The sequence below is a fragment of the Procambarus clarkii genome, chromosome 52, assembly GCF_040958095.1.
Source record: "Procambarus clarkii isolate CNS0578487 chromosome 52, FALCON_Pclarkii_2.0, whole genome shotgun sequence".
Lineage (NCBI taxonomy): Eukaryota > Metazoa > Arthropoda > Malacostraca > Decapoda > Cambaridae > Procambarus > Procambarus clarkii.
In genome coordinates this window covers 24239776-24262662 of record NC_091201.1, presented here as the reverse complement: position 1 = coordinate 24262662, position 22887 = coordinate 24239776, and the positions used below count along the sequence as shown (strand labels likewise).

Here is a 22887-nt window from a genome sequence, read left to right as displayed (position 1 = left end):
GTGGAGGAAATAAGAGGCAAGAGGTAAGACTATAGAAGTAATGAATTAAACAAAATGTTCTGCAGGACAGATCACTTAGAAAACAGATTTTCTAAACTAACAATATCAAGACAGAACAAATCCAATTACTGTAGCGTTTAGGAATATACTGCATGTTAAAGCATTTATCTAAGACATTAACTAGGTGATGGAGAGGCGGCCGAGACGTACCCCAAGTGGTGAGTCTGTGGGCGAGCTTCTCGTACACTCTGCCCATAGACATGATGATGATGAAGTTGACCACAGCGCCCGACAGTGATGATATTGCCTGAGCCTGCAAGACAAACAGTGCCGGTGAGTTCACCGTGAAGGGCGAGACCTAACCTGACCACAGTGTAGCAGGGACTAATGCAGGTCCCCGTGGTCGTCTCTCACGTTTATAATTATAATCACATTATGTAACATACAAATACCTAAAGTCAATAAGTCTGACAAAGAAAATATATATGAATATGATCAAACAAAACACGGGTTTGGCTCATTACATTAGCATTACAGTATTCCCACGATAAAAAAATTCTAAAAATACAAATATATTAATTCCATTTTTATTTTTTAAGATTTTGGAAAGTGACTAAGCTTTAATGCGGCAGAAAAAGCTGGGTTTAATGTACAACATTCTACTGGAATTAATAACGCAACAAGAAAAAATATTCTAAATCAGTGTAGAACCAAACAAAAGTAGACTCTGAAACTTGTACAAACCCAGTAAACTTGACAAAAGTACAAAAAGTACAATAGAAGCAAAATTATAAGCTCAGGGGAAGGAAACTTACACAAAAAAGTTAGGAATGATTCAAAGTCTTGATCAATATATAATAAAATAACTAAGACGCATAATCTAAGCGTCACTGTACAGTCCATGAATGAAGACTATAAACAATATTTAATTAATGTATAATTGACAATCCAATCCTTCAGGTTCTTGGCCACCGACATTGGCCACGTACCTGGGACCTGGGAGGGGGGGGGCCCCGTTGGCCACGTACCTGGGACCTGAGAGGGGGGGGGGGCCCGTCGGCCACGTACCTGGGACCTGAGAGGGGGGGGGACCGTCGGCCACGTACCTGGGACCTGAGAGGGGGGGGCCGTCGGCCACGTACCTAGGACCTGAGGGGGGGGGACCGTCGGCCACGTACCTGGGACCTGAGGGGGAGATGGGGACCGTCGGCCACGTACCTGGGACCTGAGAGGGGGGGATGGGGACCGTCGGCCACGTACCTGGGACCTGAGAGGGGGGGGATGGGGACCGTCGGCCACGTACCTGGGACCTGAGGGTGTCGTTGCGGAAGAGAGGTATGGACACCAGGACGCGGTAGATGATGACAGCTACAATGAAGATGATTACTAGACTCATCTGAGGGTAGAGAACACCACGTGGGTTAGAGAAGAACACGTAGGGGTACAGAGGAGACCGTGGGGGTACAGAGGAGACCGTGGGGGGTACAGAGGAGACCGTGGGTGTACAGAACAGCACATGGGGGTACAGGAGAGACCGTGGGGAGTACAGAGGAGACCGTAGGGGCACAGAGCAGCACGTGGGGGTACAGAGGAGACCGTGGGGGGTATTGAGAAGGCCGTGGGGGTACAGAACAGCACATGGGGGTACAGGAGAGACCGTGGGGGGTACAGAGGAGACCGTGGGGGTACAGAGGAGACCGTGGGGGTACAGAGGAGACCGTGGGGGGTACAGGAGAGACCGTGGGGGTACAGGAGAGACCGTGGGGGGTACAGAGAAGACCGTGGGGGGTACAGAGAAGACCATGGGGGTACAGAGGAGACCGTGGGGGTACAGAGGAGACCGTGGGGGTACAGAGGAGACCGTGGGGGTACAGAGGAGACCGTGGGGGTACAGAGGAGACCGTGGGGGTACAGAGGAGACCATGGGGGTACAGAGGAGACCGTGGGGGTACAGAACAGCACGTGGGGGTACAGGGGAGACCGTGGGGGGGTACAGAGGAAACCGTGGGGGGTACAGAACAGACCGTGGAGGTACAGAACAGCACGTGGGGGTACAGGGGAGACCGTGGGGGTACAGGAGAGACCGTGGGGGGTACAGAGGAGACCGTGGGGGTACAGAAGAGACCGTGGGGAGTACAGAAGAGACCGTGGGGAGTACAGAAGAGACCGTGGGGGGTACAGAAGAACACGTGAGGGGGGTACAGAAGAACACGTGAGGGGGTACAGAACAGCACGTGGGGGTACAGGAGAGACCGTGGGGGTACAGAACAGCACGAAGGGGTACAGAGGAGACCGTGGGGGTACAGAGGAGACCGTGGGGGTACAGAGGAGACCATGGGGGTACAGAGGAGACCGTGGGGGTACAGAACAGCACGTGGGGGTACAGGGGAGACCGTGGGGGGGTACAGAGGAAACCGTGGGGGGTACAGAACAGACCGTGGAGGTACAGAACAGCACGTGGGGGTACAGGGGAGACCGTGGGGGTACAGGAGAGACCGTGGGGGGTACAGAGGAGACCGTGGGGGTACAGAAGAGACCGTGGGGAGTACAGAAGAGACCGTGGGGAGTACAGAAGAGACCGTGGGGGGTACAGAAGAACACGTGAGGGGGGTACAGAAGAACACGTGAGGGGGTACAGAACAGCACGTGGGGGTACAGAGGAGACCGTGGGGGTACAGAAGAGACCGTGGGGAGTACAGAAGAGACCGTGGGGAGTACAGAAGAGACCGTGGGGGGTACAGAAGAACACGTGAGGGGGGTACAGAAGAACACGTGAGGGGGTACAGAACAGCACGTGGGGGTACAGGAGAGACCGTGGGGGTACAGAACAGCACGAAGGGGTACAGAGGAGACCGTGGGGGTACAGAACAGCACGAAGGGGTACAGAGGAGACCGTGGGGGGTACAGAGCAGCACGTGGGGGTACAGAGCAGCACGTGGGGGTACAGAGGAGACCGTGGGGGGTACAGAGGAGTCCGTGGGGGTACAGAACAGCACGTGGAGGGTACAGAGGAGACCGTGGGGGGTTCAGAGGAGACCGTGGGGGTACAGAACAGCACGTGACGGTACAGGAGAGACCGTGGGGGGTACAGAGGAGACCCGGGGGGTACAGAGGAGACCGTGGGGGGTACAGAGGAGACCGTGGGGGTACAGAGCAGACCGTGGGGGGTACAGAGCAGACCGTGGGGGGTACAGAGCAGACCGTGGGGGGTACAGAGCAGACCGTGGGGGGTACAGAGCAGACCGTGGGGGGTACAGAGCAGACCGTGGGGGGTACAGAGCAGACCGTGGGGGGTACAGAGCAGACCGTGGGGGGTACAGAGCAGATCGTGGGGGGTACAGAGCAGATCGTGGGGGGTACAGAAGAGACCGTGGGGGGTACAGAAGAGACCGTGGGGGTACAGAAGAGACCGTGGGGAGTACAGAAGAGACCGTGGGGAGTACAGAAGAGACCGTGGGGGGTACAGAAGAACACGTGAGGGGGGTACAGAAGAACACGTGAGGGGGTACAGAAGAACACGTGGGGGGTACAGAAGAACACGTGGGGGTACAGAACACGTGGGGGTAGAACACGTGGGGGTAGAACACGTGGGGGTAGAACACGTGGGGGTAGAACACGTGGGGGTAGAACACGTGGGGGTAGAACACGTGGGGGTAGAACACGTGGGGGTAGTGTTATAACCCAGGAGAGACTCATCCATTACCATTATTGAAATTTTCAAACTGCACATACAGGCTACGAATGGCAATTAATTTTGAGTTGTGTTACATTGTTAATGTTGAGAATACAACACCGCAGACCACTGTGCTAATTTGTTAGCATATTGCATTTATGATAATGGAGGGATGTTACATGTTGATTTGCACATATGTAACGTTAAATTTGATTATATTATATATTTATTATATATATAAATTACATGCGACTTGTTCCTTTTATTCTTGTATGGAGTAACGAATCCAGTTTTGGATCCAGGTCTCTACAAGGTGACGAGTGGACAGGATGGATGGATGTGTGTCCGCCCAAGATGCCTTAATTATCCCAGTTTATTCTTCTAGATTACTGGTAGCTTACTGCCGAATATCAATTAGTACTAGAAATAATGTAATCTGTATATATAATATTACACTGGCTATTATAAGATGGTTTGTGGTGGATTACTACTGTCAATTCGTGTCACTGTTTTGGCCGACTGCCTTGTTAATCTGGTCTAATCTGGGGATTACATTTAAGGGATTTTTGCTCTGTTCTGCAACTTACCTGGACTAATAATTTTAAACCATTATTATTCGCATGTTAATTATATACTTTTGTTGTACCAATTACAGTCTTTCAAAACGGAAAAGAAGAAAACCCACATTTTGAGAATGCTGCCTCCTCCACGTAAGCAGAGCTAACTGCCATTGTTATGGCATTAAGGTTCCTAGAAAGAAACACTAACGGGGGCATTGATCAACACCGATTCAAAAGCAGCACTACAAAGACTTAGCAAAAAAACAGGCAGTAAACCTTGCAATAGTTGCTGAATCAAGAGAGCTGTGAGAATACTAACCAATCAGGGAAGAGGTAAAACTCCCATGGATTGCCTCCCACGTTGGAATTTGTGGAAATAAACGAGCAGAAGTTTATTGTTGAGGGAGCTGAAGGAGGCCATATTGAATACTTCATACCTGAAGTATTGTGGGGGTGGGGGGGGGGGGGCAGGCCGATTTGGAGGATTATAGAAACCATGATCCGAATGGGATTTCTAAATATAGAGAACCAATCAATATTTTAGTGAAAATTAGTAACCCAGCCCCACACATGAAAAAGGGGATTGATGACGTTTCAGTCCGTCTTGGATTCCTTATCAAGTCGCATCAAGGAACAGTAGTACAGACCCTGATCTTGTATCGATTTTAACAATGGTAATTAATATATTCATTCCTGAACCATAATGTTGTAATCAGGGAGCCCCAGCCACTTACCATGATGAAAATGAGTCCAACACCAGCCATGATGCGCTTGGTTCTGATGGACTTTGGGAAGGAGGGTTCGCGGACACCTGTGATGGGGTTCCGCTCTTGACACGGCGCCTTAGCTGCGAATTCCGGGCGAGGACGCTCCTCCTCCTCCTGGAAGTCCAGACAGTCCCAGTGGTGTGCCAGGGAAGCACTCTTACGCTTCCAGTACTCCAGGAAGGTCACGGCTGGAAAGGTGGAGAGGACACACATTCAGGATAATAGGAAAACAGACACCAGGGCAGGAGTAGAAGGTCAGAAACCAGACCTGAAGAGTTACCAAACACGCCAGCGGCCGCCAGCCTCAAAGCACGACAGTGGTCACTAAATACGTCAACACATGTCTATAAACACACAAATACAGTATAAAAACGGTCAAAACATTCACAGAATATTAATAGAACATTTCATAATCACTAAATTATAAAATACCATTAAAATCATTATAAAATAAAAAGCTTAGTGCCAAAGGCAGGGTGAAAGACTCACCCCAAAACGAGACAAAGATGGCATAAAAGACAGTGCCGGGGTGGTCGAAGAGGTAGGAGATCCTGGCGTTGATACAGATGTCACTGAGGTCCCAGACCACGCAACCCAACGTCTCGTTACACAGAGGGCACATCTTGAAGACGTTCTCCTTGTTACAGATCTCGTTGGCGGGAGTGTTGTAGTTGATGGTGCACACGCCGTACAAGAACACCAGGAGACCCACGATGGCCGCCGGCAGCAACCAACCCGTATACAGACCTGCACGGAGTCACCCATCAGTTGGATGTGAGGACACAGGGGAAGGGGTGTAGTATACATGTACACGTGTGACACAGTAAGGAGAGTGTAACGTGACTACTGAAGAGTCCCTGCCCCAGGGGGGAGGGCGTACAACTTACCCAGCCAGGCGAAGTAAATGCCGATCTTCTCGCCGAAGTACTCCCTGATGTGGTCGAGGGGCTGGTACTTGTACCACCTGCCCCAGCGCGCCCAGTAGTGGTACAGCACCTGTCGTGGGTTGAGCTGGCGAGGATCCCGACACCCCGTTGGGTACTCGTACGCCCCCTGCAGGAGACAAGGGTGAGGCCTCTACGGTGCTGCTGTTGGTGTGTGGAGGGGTGTTACTGGAGGGTCTACCCGCGTGGAGGGGTGTTACTGGAGGGTCTACCAGCGTGGAAGGATGTTACTGGAGGGTCTACTAACGTGGAAGGATGTTACAGGAGGGTCTACCCGCGTGGAGGGATGTTACTGGAGGGTCTACCCGCGTGGAGGGATGTTACTGGAGGGTCTACCCGCGTGGAGGGATGTTACTGGAGGGTCTACCGGCGTGGAGGGGTGTTACTGGAGGGTCTACCCGCGTGGAGGGGTGTTACTGGAGGGTCTACCGGCGTGGAGGGGTGTTACTGGAGGGTCTACCGGCGTGGAGGGATGTTACTGGAGGGTCTACCGGCGTGGAGGGATGTTACTGGAGGGTCTACCGGCGTGGAGGGGTGTTACTGGAGGGTCTACCCGCGTGGATGTTACTGGAGGGTCTACCCGCGTGGATGTTACTGGAGGGTCTACCCGCGTGGAGGGGTGTTACTGGAGGGTCTACCCGCGTGGATGTTACTGGAGGGTCTACCCGCGTGGAGGGGTGTTACTGGAGGGTCTACCCGCGTGGAAGGATGTTACTGGAGGGTCTACCGGCGTGGAGGGGTGTTACTGGAGGGTCTACCGGCGTGAAGGGGTGTTACTGGAGGGTCTACCGGCGTGGAGGGGTGTTACTGGAGGGTCTACCAGCGTGGAAGGATGTTACTGGAGGGTCTACCCGCGTGGAGGGATGTTACTGGAGGGTCTACCGGCGTGGAGGGGTGTTACTGGAGGGTCTACCGGCGTGGAGGGGTGTTACTGGAGGGTCTACCGGCGTGGAGGGGTGTTACTGGAGGGTCTACCAGCGTGGAAGGATGTTACTGGAGGGTCTACCCGCGTGGAGGGGTGTTACTGGAGGGTCTACCGGCGTGGAGGGGTGTTACTGGAGGGTCTACCCGCGTGGAGGGGTGTTACTGGAGGGTCTACCCGCGTGGAGGGGTGTTACTGGAGGGTCTACCCGCGTGGAGGGATGTTACTGGAGGGTCTACCGGCGTGGAGGGGTGTTACTGGAGGGTCTACCGGCGTGGAGGGGTGTTACTGGAGGGTCTACCAGCGTGGAGGGGTGTTACTGGAGGGTCTACCGGCGTGGAGGGGTGTTACTGGAGGGTCTACCGGCGTGGAGGGGTGTTACTGGAGGGTCTACCGGCGTGGAGGGGTGTTAGCGAGCCTGGTGGGGTGTGTGGGGGACCTCCTCACCCACACATCCATTGACACCTTAAGTCTCCACTACACGCCAATTAAAACCTAATGAGCCTCGACCCTGCCTGTTAAGTTTTCTACCGCATGTCTCGTGTATTGTACCACAGTTAAGAATGCCCCACACAGCCAGTACCAACTGCAAGAAGTATTTACGCCGAGGTAATAAAGAGATAGTGGCCATTACTAGCCAATACACTTAGAGGAGCCAACCCTCTTCACGGGTGCATAATAGGATTTATATAGAAACAGAAACCTGACCTATTTCCTTAAGTTACAGCGGATACCGACCCTCTCCCCCCCACACACACACACAAAATGGTAGCAACACTTCCGAGTGACGAGAGAACAGGAGGGTTGAGGGGGCCAAGACTCTAGTACAAGAAGCAGTACTCACATCATGGAGCGGGAAGGCAGCGCTGTACACACCCTCCTCCACCAGCCTCTCGATTCCGATCTCGCCCTTCTTCCTCTTGCCGAAGGAGGCCGTGGAGAGGATCTCGTGAACGATCCTGGCCCTCTGCGTGTTGGTGAAGTACTGGTCGGGGTTGTCACTGCCTAGGAACCTGTCGGCGGGGCACCCGAGGTCAGGCAGGCAGCCAAGGTAAGGGAAGCCTATTGAAGGGCGACAATGTGGAGACATTTAGATAAAAAAAAAACGGCAAACTTCAGCCGATAAGGTCTAGTAAAAATTGGTTAAGGAGCTGTGGAAATGGTCTTGACAGGCACATCTTTAAGGTAAAGGGTCATGCTCGGTCATGCTCGGTCTAGCAGCGTGACAGACGGGTCATGCTCGGTCTAGCAGCGTGACAGACGGGTCATGCTCGGTCTAGCAGCGTGACAGACGGGTCATGCTCGGTCTAGCAGCGTGACAGACGGGTCATGCTCGGTCTAGCAGCGTGACAGACGGGTCATGCTCGGTCTAGCAGCGTGACAGACGGGTCATGCTCGGTCTAGCAGCGTGACAGACGGGTCATGCTCGGTCTAGCAGCGTGACAGACGGGTCATGCTCGGTCTAGCAGCGTGACAGACGGGTCATGCTCGGTCTAGCAGCGTGACAGACGGGTCATGCTCGGTCTAGCAGCGTGACAGACGGGTCATGCTCGGTCTAGCAGCGTGACAGACGGGTCATGCTCGGTCTAGCAGCGTGACAGACGGGTCATGCTCGGTCTAGCAGCGTGACAGACGGGTCATGCTCGGTCTAGCAGCGTGACAGACGGGTCATGCTCGGTCTAGCAGCGTGACAGACGGGTCATGCTCGGTCTAGCAGCGTGACAGACGGGTCATGCTCGGTCTAGCAGCGTGACAGACGGGTCATGCTCGGTCTAGCAGCGTGACAGACGGGTCATGCTCGGTCTAGCAGCGTGACAGACGGGTCATGCTCGGTCTAGCAGCGTGACAGACGGGTCATGCTCGGTCTAGCAGCGTGACAGACGGGCCATGCTCGGTCTAGCAGCGTGACAGACGGGCCATGCTCGGTCTAGCAGCGTGACAGACGGGTCATGCTCGGTCTAGCAGCGTGACAGACGGGTCATGCTCGATCTAGCAGCGTGACAGACGGCCATGCTCGGTCAAAGACAACAGAAGAGGTAAGCAAGACTAACTGACGATGCTGAAACCGATGACGAATATGTTCTCATCGCCACACTGAGTGTCTCACTGTAGACAGCGCTCGGGATTCGTAGTCCCAAGGGGTCCGGGTTCGATCCCCGGCAGAAGCGGAAACAAATGGGCAATGTTTCTTTCACCCTGATGTCCCTGTTCACCTAGCAGTAAATAGGTACCTGGGAGTTACACAGCTGTTACGGGCTTTTTCCTTGGGAAGGGGAAGGGAGGGTTATGTGTGAGAGGAGAAAAAAATAAAGTTGATTGACAGACGAGAGGCGGGCCCAAAGAGCCAGAGCCCAACCCCCGAAAATGCAAGGACCATAAAATTATATGGTCTGCTACGCGGGCTACGCGAACAGAAAACGCAGAAAAACTGGCGATTCGTACCTCTTTCCAAAGTCAGAAGGACAAACATTAATAATAAAAAAACATGTTTCTAAGGCAGCATCTGCACACTAAATTGGAGAAACAAAAGAGCATTTGAACAAATAAAAATTAGAGACTCATATCGTATCTACGTGAGAACAAGGAAGGAAAATGCAGGAAAAAGTTAAGATGCTTCTTATTTACAATTATTACTTAACCTATCAACGGTATAGGTTAAGTAATAATTGTAATTAAGAAGCAATAAGATGCTCATCTTAACATACTAAGAAGGTTAGGTGAGGTCGGTGTTTTCTATGAAGCTTTTCAAGGTAAATATTTACAATCAATTAGTATGTCACATATGCATTTATTAAATAAGCCAATATTGACTATAAGCAAGTGCGAGAACGGGTTGGATGTGGAGAACATGAGAACGACTCGGCACAGTCACCAGATAATCCAACAAAGAAAATAGTGGAAGGATTAATGTTCCATCTTGCAGGTGCTCTGTCAACAGACGGAGCACCTGCAACCCGCATCCACGAATAAAGAGTATTGCATTTAATATGCAATTTTTTTAATTTATATACAAATTTTTGTAACAAAATGTGTAATAAAAACTTAAGTGCAAATTGTGTTCATGTTCCGCGGCTCTTAAACATCTGAGCTCTATTAATGGTGGCTCTTACAGCAAGGAAGTCTGGCCGCGCCTGCTCTAGAGTCTAGACGGCCAACGGGAGCCTGGGAGGGACTCCAGTCATCTTGGACTGTAAACGCTGGCAATAAAGTCCAAAGACGTGTCCTAGCCACGCTAGAGTGAGCCACAAGGCACCTTCCACACACTCTTGGCTACCCTAACGATTTAGGCCGACTATACTTGCTGCAATAGCTTATTTGTAGTCGATGTTATTTCACAGGGAGCATTAATTGCAAGATTCGTTGTATGTGATAAGAATTTGCTAGTGAAACACGAAGTGACAGGACCGTAGAGTACCTCACTGCTTCATCAAGTCAGTCTGGCTTAGCGGTGCTGGACTCTTCAGCCCAACCCCCGCCCTCACCACCACAGGGTAGGGCTCCGGGGGCGAGGCGTTGGGGAGGACTTGAGATCCGTGAAGGGAAAGGGGGTAGCGGAGGTCGGGTAGGTGAATTTCAATATACCGAAATACATTCAACGATATAAATACTGTACTTCTATTCGCCCTACATTTAGTGGTTACCATTGCTGAACTCTGTAGTTCGAGGTTACATTCATGCCAGCTAAGGAGAGCGAGAAGAGAGCGCGAGAAGAGAGCGCAGGCGCGAGAGGGGAGAAGAGAGAATTATGTCTGGAGTGCCAGCGTCTACAGCTGACCCGCCTCAATGAAACTTCACGATTATCCTGACGATCGCTGGACTTATCTGATGGAATCTTCAACGGAGGAAGGAGAGAGAGTGAAAACGTTCATGAATAAACTCGCGGCATTACAAGGACTCTCCATCCCATGAGGCTTTCCCGCTCTCAGACACGCGCCCCGGGGCGGCTGGCAGACCTGTTTTTTGAGCCTCGCGACGCCGGCCGGGGAGAAACTGTCTGCTGCCTCGATGGCCAGACGTATGATCATATACTGAATTATATACAATGTTTACTAGAGAAACTTCGGGTGCTGGGTATAAGATGAAAGATGCGAACGCATGTTTTCCCCACCCAGACTGACGTGCCCACTCTCGCGTCCACACTCACGGACGCCATGAAGACTAATGTAAAAAATCATTGCTTGCTTCCGCTGCCAGTATTATAGAGACGGGTCTTGTTTGGGTTAAACACATGCACGACCGAGTAGGGGGGAAAGTGGGGGGGGAAAGGGGGGGAAGAGGAGATTGCAAAGTGTATGACCCCAGTTTAGTTACAGTAGCCAGCTGAGTGTGGTCTGTATCCCAAGGTTCACCACCTGCCCGAGGCTCACATCAGCAGGTGGTAGATATCCCCCGAAGCGTCAACCACACCAAGTCACCCGACTCCTCGCCCTCTCTCATCCAAACTGACCCTCCATGTCTATCAACGTGAGCAGCAGCAGCTGTTCCGTGTACCCCCTTGGCCCAACCACTTGGGCTGGACGGTAGAACGACGGTCTCCCCTCATGCAGGTTGGTGTTCAATGCCCCCGACCGTCTTAAGTGGTTGGGCACCATTTCCTTCCCAGGTAGTAGTAGTAGGTCTCTTACAGTCTCTGGAAACTATGGAGTTGCGCTCTGGTTGTGGAGACTGGAGTCTCCAAACTTCAGGCTAATGCAGGGGGTCTGTAGTTTGCTTTATAACATTCACAGGCATCAAGCGCTTAAGGGCCAGCGAGGTCAGCTCTAATGACCACCAATAAAGCTCTAACGTTAGGCAGGTGCATGAAATTATTTAATGCAATTAATACCAAAAAATGGAACGGTTATGTTCCATTTGCCTTCACACACAAAAGTGTGAACGCACGAATGTAAGAACAACGCAGGAATTATTGTACCAAGTGGACAATATGTAGTTATTTCAAGTGTACAGGAAAAAGCACACAGACGCTTGAGCTATGAACAAGCTGGGTGCTATCGGTAGTTAAGAACAAAATTAGGAGCCTCGGCTATCGGTAGTTACAATCTGTAACTACCGAGCCATGGTAGATTGTAACTACCGATTGCCACGGCTCCTAATGTTGTCCTCAGGTGTAGTAATTATGAAGGGTAAGGAGGCGAGAGCTTTAAGCCGGAATCAGAGAGGCTGTCAACGACCCGCTGAAGACAGGCCAGCACTACCACTTTCTTATATAATTCATAAGATGTGCATTGCTGTGACAACGGAGTGAGAGGGGAGAGGTAGAGGCGAGGAGGATAAGGGGAGGGGGATGAGAGAAGGAAGGGGAAATATGAGGGGCAAGGTGAGGGGAAAGCGAGGGGAATCACAGGAGTTGAAACCACGAACGAGTTTATGTTGTCCCTTCCCTCCCTTTCACCCTTCCCTTTTCCCCTCTCCCCTCCCTTCCTCCCTCCCTCCCTCTCCCGTCTGCGTGTATTTCCCCCATTCTTAAACGCCTGAAGTAAATCTTATTTACAATTATTTTAATACAGTACCAATGATGGTATACCAAGAGTACCATAATATAATTCAGGAATCTGTGCAACAGTTGAGAGGCGGGCCGAGAGGCGGGACCAAAGAGCAGAGCTCAACTCCCGCAAGCACAACTAGGTGAATACACACACACACACACACACACACACACACACACACAACCATTACCAGCGTTAACTACGTACTGTTAACTTACGACTAAATCATCACTAATTATAGTATCATGTCAGCTATAGTCATCACATAATTGACGACCTCACACCGCGAATTATACCATCTTGTCCTCCTCATTACATCAGGAAAGATTCACAAAAGTATGAAAACGTCTCTAAATATATTACGTTAATTAGTAAATCTGTACATATACTCTTATACAGCAGATATATTATGCAATACTAAAAATATGTAAAACTTGTGCTGCAAGTAGAAAGGATGCTATTCTGTATTAACCTTTTTGCGGGCTCGCCATAGCCCGTGCTACATGGACACTTCGTTCTGAATAGCTAAATCTAATACAACAATTGTATTAACTCTCTTCCCAAAATACGACGTCTTCAGCAGAATACAATATATTGTAGTTTGCAGCCGAGGACAGTTATTGCAAAACTCTGAAGTTAAACATGTTTTAATGTATGTGGTTAGAGTAAAAAGCGTATTGGTCTTAAAATAACTTCCATAACTCTTTTAAAGAGCGCTTTCTGTTCCCAGAGCCGTTCTGACACGAGCTTTAAAGCTACGTGTTGGGTTGTTCCACTCGCTTCCCGCGCGAGGGACAGTCTTCGTCCCTGTTCACTGGGCCCGCTTTCCCATCTCTCTCTAGGGACAATTACAGGGGGTCTGTAGTTTGCTTTATAACATTCACAGACTGGAAAGTGAAGGGACGACGACGTTTCGGTCCGTCCTGGACCATTCTTAAGTCGATTGTGACTGAGAATGGTCCATGACTGACCGAAACGTCGTCGTCCCTTTCTAATGTGTGGTTTGGTCAACATATTCCAGCCACGTTATTATGACTCCTCGTCCGCAACATTCACAGGCATCAAGCGCTGAATGGTCAGCTCTAATGGCCACAAATAAAGCTCTAAAGTTAGGTTCCAGAGGTGGTTATAATGTGTAGATGCAAGCGTGCATGTGGAGGGAAGGTAGGGGTAGTGGAGCCGAGAGCGAGAGGCAACAGTGGTCTACACTACCAGGGGGTCGTGCAGGGCTACAGGCAGGCCAGAGCAGCGTGGGGGGCTGGCTGGTGCGTGCCACAGACACCTGGTTACTGTGTATTACTTTGTATAATAAAGTATACATACTGTATAACCGGAAATATAAAACACTAACTCTTCATTTAATAAAAACAATTACTAAAGTTCACGTGTTTTTACAAGTCTAAAGTATATAGTAATTACAAAAAATCCCATTAGAGTGTATTTAAAGTTTTCCGATGGGTTATGGCAGTGCAAATGTGTTTTAATAACCCACTATGATGCACTGTTGTGATGCAAGTCTGTAAAGCATGGCTTCACTATTGATATCCTTTCTTGTCGTCCACACACCAGCTTCCCCTCCCTCGCTACGAGACGGTACGAGGTGCTCAAGCACAGACAGTTTCTTCGATAAAATATGGAATTAGTTTTGATTTAAATTGGCGGAAGGCGGCGCCGCAAACGCCAGGCCACAATGCTGGATAATCATCTCAAAGAGTGAATCTCCCGGGGTAAAAATGTCTATACATTTGTGGGGAGTTTTGAGAGTCACGACCAAAGACTACAACTTGAAACGAACTGGCGGCCGCCCACATGTAGGTTGGAGCAGGAGTCTGAGGTCTGAGTTGAGCCCCACACACGGGGCTCAACCGCGCCATTGAGCGCTACATTTCCAGGATTTTCTGACAGTGACTTTCAGAGTCCCAGACGAGGACTCGCCACAAGTTATCGCAGAAACTGTCCAGCCAACGAAAGAAAAAAATAAATTTGTGCTCACTTGGTTATGAGTTTTCTAGCGGGAGGAGGAAGAAGACGGGAAGAAATGAGTTAGTTAAAAAACGGCAGTTAACGGTCCATTCACCGTTAACACGGCCGTGTTAACGATAGTTAACACGGCAGTTAACGGCTTCTGGGGCATGAAGTCACTTCGTGAAATATTAGTGTTAATAGCCTGACTCAGCTGACCAAGTCTGGCACCGCAAGCCTGAGGCTTTGTCTGAAGGGGGTCAAAGTGAGCTTTTGCATTATATCATCTTTCTTCTGTGGAGAGAATTTAGGGCTTGAAGTTACAGTTCATAAAGCCTATCATTTTTTTACGTGAGTCCACAACAATTTTAAAGCAATACAAGGTGTAGTCTTTAGTTTACATCTGCAAGTGCGCGGCAGTGTGCCAAGCGTCTGTTAATACACTACGATGCTGTGACCTGTGGATGCCTCATGCACTCCTACCGAGTTCCGTCTGTGTACTTAAGCAACCCTAAGTTGAGCGGTGTGAGGAGGCCAGCCAGCAAGAAGGGTGGGCGAGATAAATTGAGAGATTCAGCGAGGAAACATAAGAGGAAGGAAGAAAGAGACACACCGGATGATCATTGCTTCATGACCGCCTGGCCGGAATGCTGCCCACACACCGACAATGATCTGGGGCCAGATTCACGAAAGCACTTACGCAAGCACTAACAAACCTGTACATCTTTTCTCAATCTTTGGCGGCTTTGTTTCCAATTATTAAACAGTTAAAGAGCTCCGAAGCACCAGGGGGGCTGTTTATAACAATAACAACAGTTGAATGGGAAGTTTCCATACTTGTAAACTGTTTAATAAATGTAACCAAAGCCGTCAAAGATTGAGGAAAGATGTATACGTTCGTAAGTGCTTGCGTAAGTGCTTTCGTGAATCTGGCCCCTGGTTGTTAAGAGCGCAAGAGCCGTCTCCTCGACACCGTCAACTAAGGGCGGTACACAGGCGAGACGCCAAGACGCGCCAGCCGGCACAACCACCTTACCTATCTATCTTGGACTTCTTGAAGGCGCAGGTGAAGTAGTCGAGGGGCTTGTTGGGGACGTCCTCCGCCATCAAGTTGGGCAGGTGCAGCCGTTCAAGGATGACCTCGGACCAGTTGGTAGACGGGTTGTTGTGTGCCTACAGGGGGAGAAGACATGGTGTTATCTCGAAGCGATGACGGTTACCCAACAAGGACCACCTCGAGGCTTATGTCCTCTGAGAAGCGGTAAAGATATTGACGTTATGCTCAGGAGTTGGAGAGTTAGTCAACCGTGAGCAAACAGGTTCTCACCCCACAGGTCATAAGGGCACTCAACATGTTTACAATGAATGACTCTACACTAAGATTATCTTGACAGACTGAGCCGGAGAGTTAGTAGTTCAGTTGAGGGATTAACAAGCTAAGGAGGAGATAAGACTGAAGTTTGCGCTGGAGGAGAAGTTTTAGACTTAATAGCAAGATAAGTCAAAGAAATGTGCAGTGTCGAAGGTGTAAACATGAACCAGGAAGGTCAAAGACCACACGCACTTAATATTAGGATTTCTTATATAGAAGCAATAAGTGTGTGAATTGAATCCCTTTCCATGAGAGTATTATACAAAACAGAAAATTCCACAGTGCTTGACTTCAACCTCTAGACAAAGTGGGCAGGGGAGGCAGGCCTGGAGCAGACGCCAGCAGACACCCTAGCCACAAGTCTGCTTGCACAGCGCCACGATGCTCACCCATTATAACACTTAGAGGCAATAACATCAGGGATACCAACGCTTGCGGATTTCATTACTGGGGAATACCACTGCCGCCGCTGGAGGGATTGCACTGCGCCAAGTCTCTCAGAGTACCCCATAAAAGTCACAGTTGATGACTGTTGTGCGTGTGAGTGAAGGGAGAAGGCGGCAGCCGCCGGGAATGACGGTGCGGCCAAGAAGGAAGATAAATACAAAGCTTAACAAGCCGCGTTAAAGACTGAAAGGCGTCGCCGGGTGTATGTAGGGAGTCAACTCACGGTGGATGAGCGGACTCTCAGCAGCTTGCGGAGCTCCCCCCCTGGCTGGCGGACCTGCAACACCACACACAGGCCAAGTAACACCCACCTCCTCATCCTCCACGTCACTCATCACCATTTATAATATTTTAATTGGTATTGTGAGGGATACAAGACAGACTAAGACGATGCATCAGGTGGACCAGCCGCCTTGCGAGCATCCAAGGACCCCCAGCGGCACCCAACACCACACACTTCAACACCAACACCACACAAGAATTGCAATTTCTAAATCCACCAGGGATTCTGCCAAGCACTGGCCAAGCTTCTAACCAGTTTTACACAGTTTCCGTTGTCATCCGTGGCTATGGGCCGGGCGTGGCTATGGGTCGTGCCTTTACACTCGGACCCAGATAGTACTCTTGTCACGTAAATTACGAAATGTATACAAGTTCTTAATATAAATGAATGCATGCATATACAACACCACACACACGCATACACCATACCTACCTTTCTCACATGTAGGGGTGTCTTATTTATATATATAATCTGTATATAATATATAATATAAATATATATATATATAATTATTAGATATGGCCTCTTCCCCCTCTCCTAGCTTTTCTCCCTCAGAAAATATAACATTACGAAGCACTGAAAACTGGAAATTATACAGAAAACAAATACCCGTTTTCATACCATGAAAATCCCAAGAGGGAGGTGGTGGGGGGGGGCATTAAAGATGCCGATATTTCTAATAGGTTGACATTGGGGCCGACCCCGACTAGCCATATAAACCCAAAAAGGCCGTGACGAGGGTTCCCTTACCCCTCTGAACTATAGCCTGAAGGGCAGGGCCTCCCCCCCCCCCCCCCCCAACACCTGCAAGAGAGGGGGGAAGAGGAGAAGGACTCGCCCCCCCCCACACAACTAACCTGGAGGGGCGCTCTCATGTTGAGCTCCTCGGCGAAGTGACAGAGCACGGGCCAGGGGGCACTAAGCTTGATGAAGCAGATCACTTTCTTCCCAGTCTCCTCCGTCTCCTGCACACACAAGGGTCAGAGATCACGTTAGTTTTAATGCAAGTAATCATCTATACACAAAAAATAATCCCAAGGCGTCTAATACTACAATTTAAAAACAGAAAAATGCACACAAAATATAAGTAAAAAATGTGGTTGTTTGGACCCTGTTTGGGGGTCGATCTCTCACTGTTGAAGTTCGGTGAAAATCAAAGTTCAACAAGTCCCCAGGGATAAACAGAATATTTCTTAGCGCGTAAAGAGCAGCTTAGAGAGCCTATCACTTGCATATATAATTAAAGTCGACCACAGTGCCAGAACCGCGGGAAATACAATCACTTTTCTATTATAAAAAAAGAGTTATTGTATTTATAATCACGTCATTCGTCTACATCTTGAAAGCAGATTAATAGAGGATTCACAACATGGCTGTACGAAGGGCAGCTCGTGTTTGATCAATTCTCTCTCATATTCCTTTTCATTATATTTCAAGATAGTGGAAAGGCTCGAGATGTTATATACTTGACTTCAAATACTCTCACATGATTCGTCACAAAGCTAGAGGCACGTGGTACTGGGAGAGCTATCCTAGGATGGATTAGAGCTTTGTTATTTCAAAGGAAGAATTGAATGTTTACGTGGAGTGCCCCGGGGCTCTTTCATGGAACCTCTGTTGTTTATTCTGTATATAAACAATTTTGAGTGGATTCAACAGCAATATTTGCCAATTTGCTGAAGAAAAAAAATGGCCTGGAAATAAATCAAGACAAACTCGTCGAAAGAAAATTCAGAGAAGCTTTTAAAATGATCGAAAGATTGACAGGTGCTGAAACGCTTGTCGTCTCGGATTGGGTAATGGTAGCTTAATTGGTATCAGCTGAACAGTGCTTACCAACACTTACACACCACCAACTACAGGATGGGATGGGGGGGGGGGGCGTAACAGCTGTTACGGGCTGCTTCCTGGTATGTGTGTATACTCATCTAGTTGTGCTTGCCAGGGTTGAGCTCTGGCTCTTTGGTCCCGCCTCTCAACCGTTAATCAACTGGTGTACAGGTTCCTGAGCCTACTGGGCTCTATCATATCTACATTTGAAACTGTGCATGGAGTCAGCCTCCACCACATCACTGCCTAATGCATTCCATCTGTTAACTACTCTGACACTGAAAAAGTTCTTTCTAACGTCCCTGTGGCTCATTTGGGTATTCGGTTTCAACCTGTGTCCCCTTGTTCGCGTACCACCCGTGTTAAACAGTTTATCTTTATCTACCCTCTGTGTGTGTGTGTGTGTGTGTGTGTGTGTGTGTGTGTGTGTGTGTGTGTGTGTGTGTGTGTGTGTGTGTGTGTGTGTGTGTGTGTGTGTGTGTGTGTTTTAGAGAGTGAGTGTGAAAGCGCGCGCGTCAGTGTGAGATATATATTCAGAGATGGGAGAGAATGGGGGAGAGGTGAGAGAACGCCCCTCCACCACCACTCACCTCCTCCATGTGGAGTCCAGCTTTCATAAGAGAATTCATGAACCTCAGCCTCCAGGACTCGTGCTTAAAGGCCCTCTTCTCACTGGCCGAGAGCGTCCGGTTGAGGGTCTTGTCCCGCTCCTGACGAGTCTTGCGGCCGGCGCCCGCAGCGTCCTCGTACACCAGCACGTAGTCGATCCGGCGGCGGCCGTCCCTGAAGAAGGTGTCCGCGTCCTCCCGGTGCTTGGGGGCGGGAGGACGGGCTGGGGTCAGGCCGCCGCTGCTGCGCCAGCTGTCAGCGTCACCGCCGTGCTGTGGAAGTACACACCTGTGTGTAACACCTGTCACAACAAACCCAAAACACACACACACCTGTGTATCAAATGAGTCTCGTCCAACATTTCCCTGATCTGTTGACCAGACCACACACTAGAAGGTGAAGGGACGACGACGACGTTTCGGTCCGTCCTGGACCATTCTCAAGTCGTTCCATTCTCAAGCCATTCTGACTTGAGAATGGTCCAGTACGGACCGAAACGTCGTCGTCCCTGTCACCTTCTAGTGTGGTCTGGTCAACTTACTTTAGCCACGTTATTGTGCCTCGTCGCCTGCAAACAGCTATATATCATCAGATAAGGAACAGGAAACTGTAGAGAAACATTTAGTTCCAGTTTGGTCCTCAAATAACACCAGCGGTGGACTCGTTCTCTTGAATAATGACGAATTAGCCCTAAAGTAATAGTCCACTTTGACGGCAGAGCGACGGTCTCGATTCATGCAGGTCGGCGTTCAATCCCCGACCGTCCAAGTGGTTGGGCACCATTCCTCCCCCCCCCCCGTCCCATCCCAAACCCTTATCCTGCTTCCTCCCAAACGCTATATAGTCGTAATGGCTTCCTCCTGATAGTTCCCTTACATTAGCCCTAACTTCTAAGGACTATGGTTGGGACGAGATTGATGGAATGATAAGACCGTTCAAGTGCTTAAGACCGCTGTCAGATGACCTGGTAAGTGGATGGATGTAAATCATTGAACAAAACTATACTGTCTATGAATTAACCTTTCGAACCACAAAAGGATTTTCAGTTACCATTTACAACTATAAAATATGAAAAGTGAATTGAACATGAATTCCAAAGCCCAGAAATATGCACTATAATAAAAATTAAAGGGATTTAATTCTGCCCAAACTGAACAGCAATGAAAGAGGAGATACAATTAACACACACACACACACACACACATACACACACACACACACACAAGCACCATAGAATACGTATAGCAGCACCAGGCACGACCACTGAGACACACACACACACCCCCACCCACCCAGTTGCTCACCTGGGAGTGTTTGGCGGGATCCAGGTAATCCCTGGCGTCGTTCCACAACTCCTTGAGGACTGCACCGCTCAGCTCTGCCCACCCTGGCCCAGTACTCTTTCCCGCCCAATCCTCACCCACCGGGGACTCCGCCCACTCCTCACCCTCGGGGGTCTCCGGTCTGCTGCTGTCAGGGGTAGCTGTGGTGGGTTCCAGCGAGTCCTCCTTTTTCCTGTATCCCATCATGACCACGCCGCCGTCGTCGAAGTCGAGGGTATTCCTCGTCACCCTCTTGGCCCTTGTCTGCTGCCTAAGCAAGTCTACCTTCTCGTCCTCTTCACACAAGTGTGCCCTTATACTGGCCCGAGACAGGCAAGCCTTTGATTCATCATCATCATCATCTTCGTCTACACATGACGCTGCCTCATCTAGCTGCCCTAACATGCCTTCCCTCTTGCTGGAAGTAACCGTTTTGTCTTCATCTGGTGAAATGTTTCCGCTGTCGAGTGTGGACGACTCTGTTGTCTTTGGATGAGAGGCGAAGAGTACTCGCCTGTTGCCACACTCCACCGAGGCTGTGCCTTGGCCCGCCTGGCCCGCCTGGCCCGCCTGGTCCACCTGGCCTGCCTGGTCCACCTGGTCCACCTGGCCCGAACTGCTGGCACCACACTCCACCTTGGCCATAGCCTGGCCGGTGGCATCCTTGCCTCCCACTGGCCACTCCATGATGGTAAACTACCCAGGATGTTCTTATTTGCCAGGAAGTTCTATTGCTCCTTTGTTTTATATTGTGTTGGGAAGCCGCCATATATATACATATAATGTACGGCATGGGTCCAGGTGTTGCATTCTGAGGAAATGTCTCTTCCCATTTCTTGGTGTGTTTAGCAGCAACTTGTCACCTGTATGCGCACGCTGACAAGATTCATCAAAGTGTTATTCTCGTCACTAACAATCACTTGCGTTCTTTGTTATAAGTTTCAAACTTTCCCTTTAACCAATCATTATTGTTACAATCATCTGCAATACAAATAATTTAGATTTGTCTAGTAATTTTTAAAAATTTCACTGAGCGAAACTTTTGATTTGTTTTTTTCTCACAGTTCTTAAAAAGTTGTCATAAGAAATTCGAACATTACATTCCATCGCGATAAAAAACAAACTATTTTCCACAGTTCCAACCGCCACAAACATGGCCGTATTAAATACAGGTATTTAGAAATTTATATAATTTATAATATTACCAATACTAACCATTTTTTTAAACTATAAAAAGGTATACAACTCAAGAAAGCGGCTAACAAGTCATTAAAAACAACCACAATTTCTTCCCAATTATAACTGCATTTTAAGCAAATTAATGAAATGCTTTAGTGTCAGGGAGTTGAGTTGCAAGTTAAAATGCTACCAAGTACCAGTCTTTGGTACCCAAGACACATTGCAGGATGCAAGGTATAGCCAGGTGCACCCCTGCAGGTCCCAGGACATGCGTCTTGCATGCAAGTGAGCACAGGCGGACAAATGCACCACGAACTAGGGTGCTGGTGTGACCCAAATGAATGATAGTAAATTAGTTATTCTCTCTTAAAAGTACGAGTCTAGCGGAAGCCTTTATGAGCGAGTATTAGAAGCATAGATAGAGGAGAGACACTGCGACGCCGATACATAACGGATGCTCCCAGAGGAGTCCGATAATCATGTGAGGCTGGCAGTATTTCAATGACTCTGCGGCGACCGGAGACTGATAGCAGGAGGGAGTCCTGAAGCTACCACACAACAATGAGTAGTTGTAGAGGACCAGAGGGAGTGTCACGGGGGGAAAGTAGACCCAAGTCGGCTCAAGGATGCTGCGAGAATCGGTTATGTTCTACATGATGTCAGAGAGTGGTTGACGGGGGAGCCATTGAAACGTGACATCGGGTTGATAAGAGCTCAAGCTGGGGAAGGGGGGGACTTCCGCTGTCACTACCAGCTGACCAAGGTGTGGAATTCGGGACTTGGTATCGTGAGAGGTATGTATATGCCGCTATGAAGTGATTAACTTTGGGCCAGTAGTATGAGAATGATAAGTTCATCTCCTGAGACGAGGATGGTATAAACATCAGTATAAACTTATGGTATTTTATTATGTACAAACAGTACAGAATAAAACGCTAAGAAGAGCAGCAAAACAGTGTCCACTAAGCTACCAGGCTGTGTGCAACACCTTCGAAATATTAGTAGACACAAAGTTACCAAGATTACTACAAACGAGACACCATATACTCCCACAACCGCTGGCCCAAGAGCTTGGATTTACTCAATGGAAACCAAGACCCACAATACATCATTCCAAGATGGAGAGTGAGTCTAGACCTCTCCCCTCGCCCTCAAAATAAAAAAAAACACAAGGACCTTAGTCGCACTTAAGGGGTCACACACCAGGCTCCGTGGCGGCTGTCAAGATCACTTAGGGAACAATTTAAGTAACACGTATCATCATAAACCGACACTTGATGAAAGTGTTACTACAGTTTACAAGTTAGTCTGTAACATGGCTAATTACCCAGTGAGCTTTTAAGTAACACTTGCATCAAACAGGAGCACTTTCTGTAGCATTATCAAGCGTTGCAACACTACTCTAACGCTTACAGCAACACACGTCTACTCGACAAATTAAAATGTTATTTATAAAACTAAATTATATCAATGTTTATGCATCTCCCCCCCCCCAATATAGAGCCGAGGGGAAAATATATCAACTATTTCG

The 22887-nt window shown here is 49.2% G+C and overlaps 1 protein-coding gene across 9 annotated transcripts in view; it reads right to left on the bottom strand.

The window, feature by feature from the left end:
• LOC123763638 (anoctamin-7) overlaps positions 1-22887 on the bottom strand; it is an 86897-nt gene that overhangs the window by 8071 nt on the left and 55939 nt on the right. For 4 of the 9 annotated variants that reach the window (XM_069304351.1, XM_069304354.1, XM_069304353.1 and 1 more), the window contains 9 exons: positions 18837-19127; positions 17274-17381; positions 15351-15487; positions 7711-7879; positions 5888-6053; positions 5490-5747; positions 4968-5188; positions 1304-1396; positions 211-313 (listed from right to left, as the gene is read on the bottom strand). In XM_069304351.1, the coding sequence (XP_069160452.1) occupies positions 211-313; positions 1304-1396; positions 4968-5188; positions 5490-5747; positions 5888-6053; positions 7711-7879; positions 15351-15487; positions 17274-17381; positions 18837-19127 (1546 nt within the window). Of the gene's footprint in view, positions 1-210; positions 314-1303; positions 1397-4967; positions 5189-5489; positions 5748-5887; positions 6054-7710; positions 7880-15350; positions 15488-17273; positions 17382-18836; positions 19128-20159; positions 21461-22887 lie in introns of those variants that run through there. The other 5 variants (XM_069304350.1, XM_069304348.1, XM_069304347.1 and 2 more) reach the window with 5 other exon arrangements.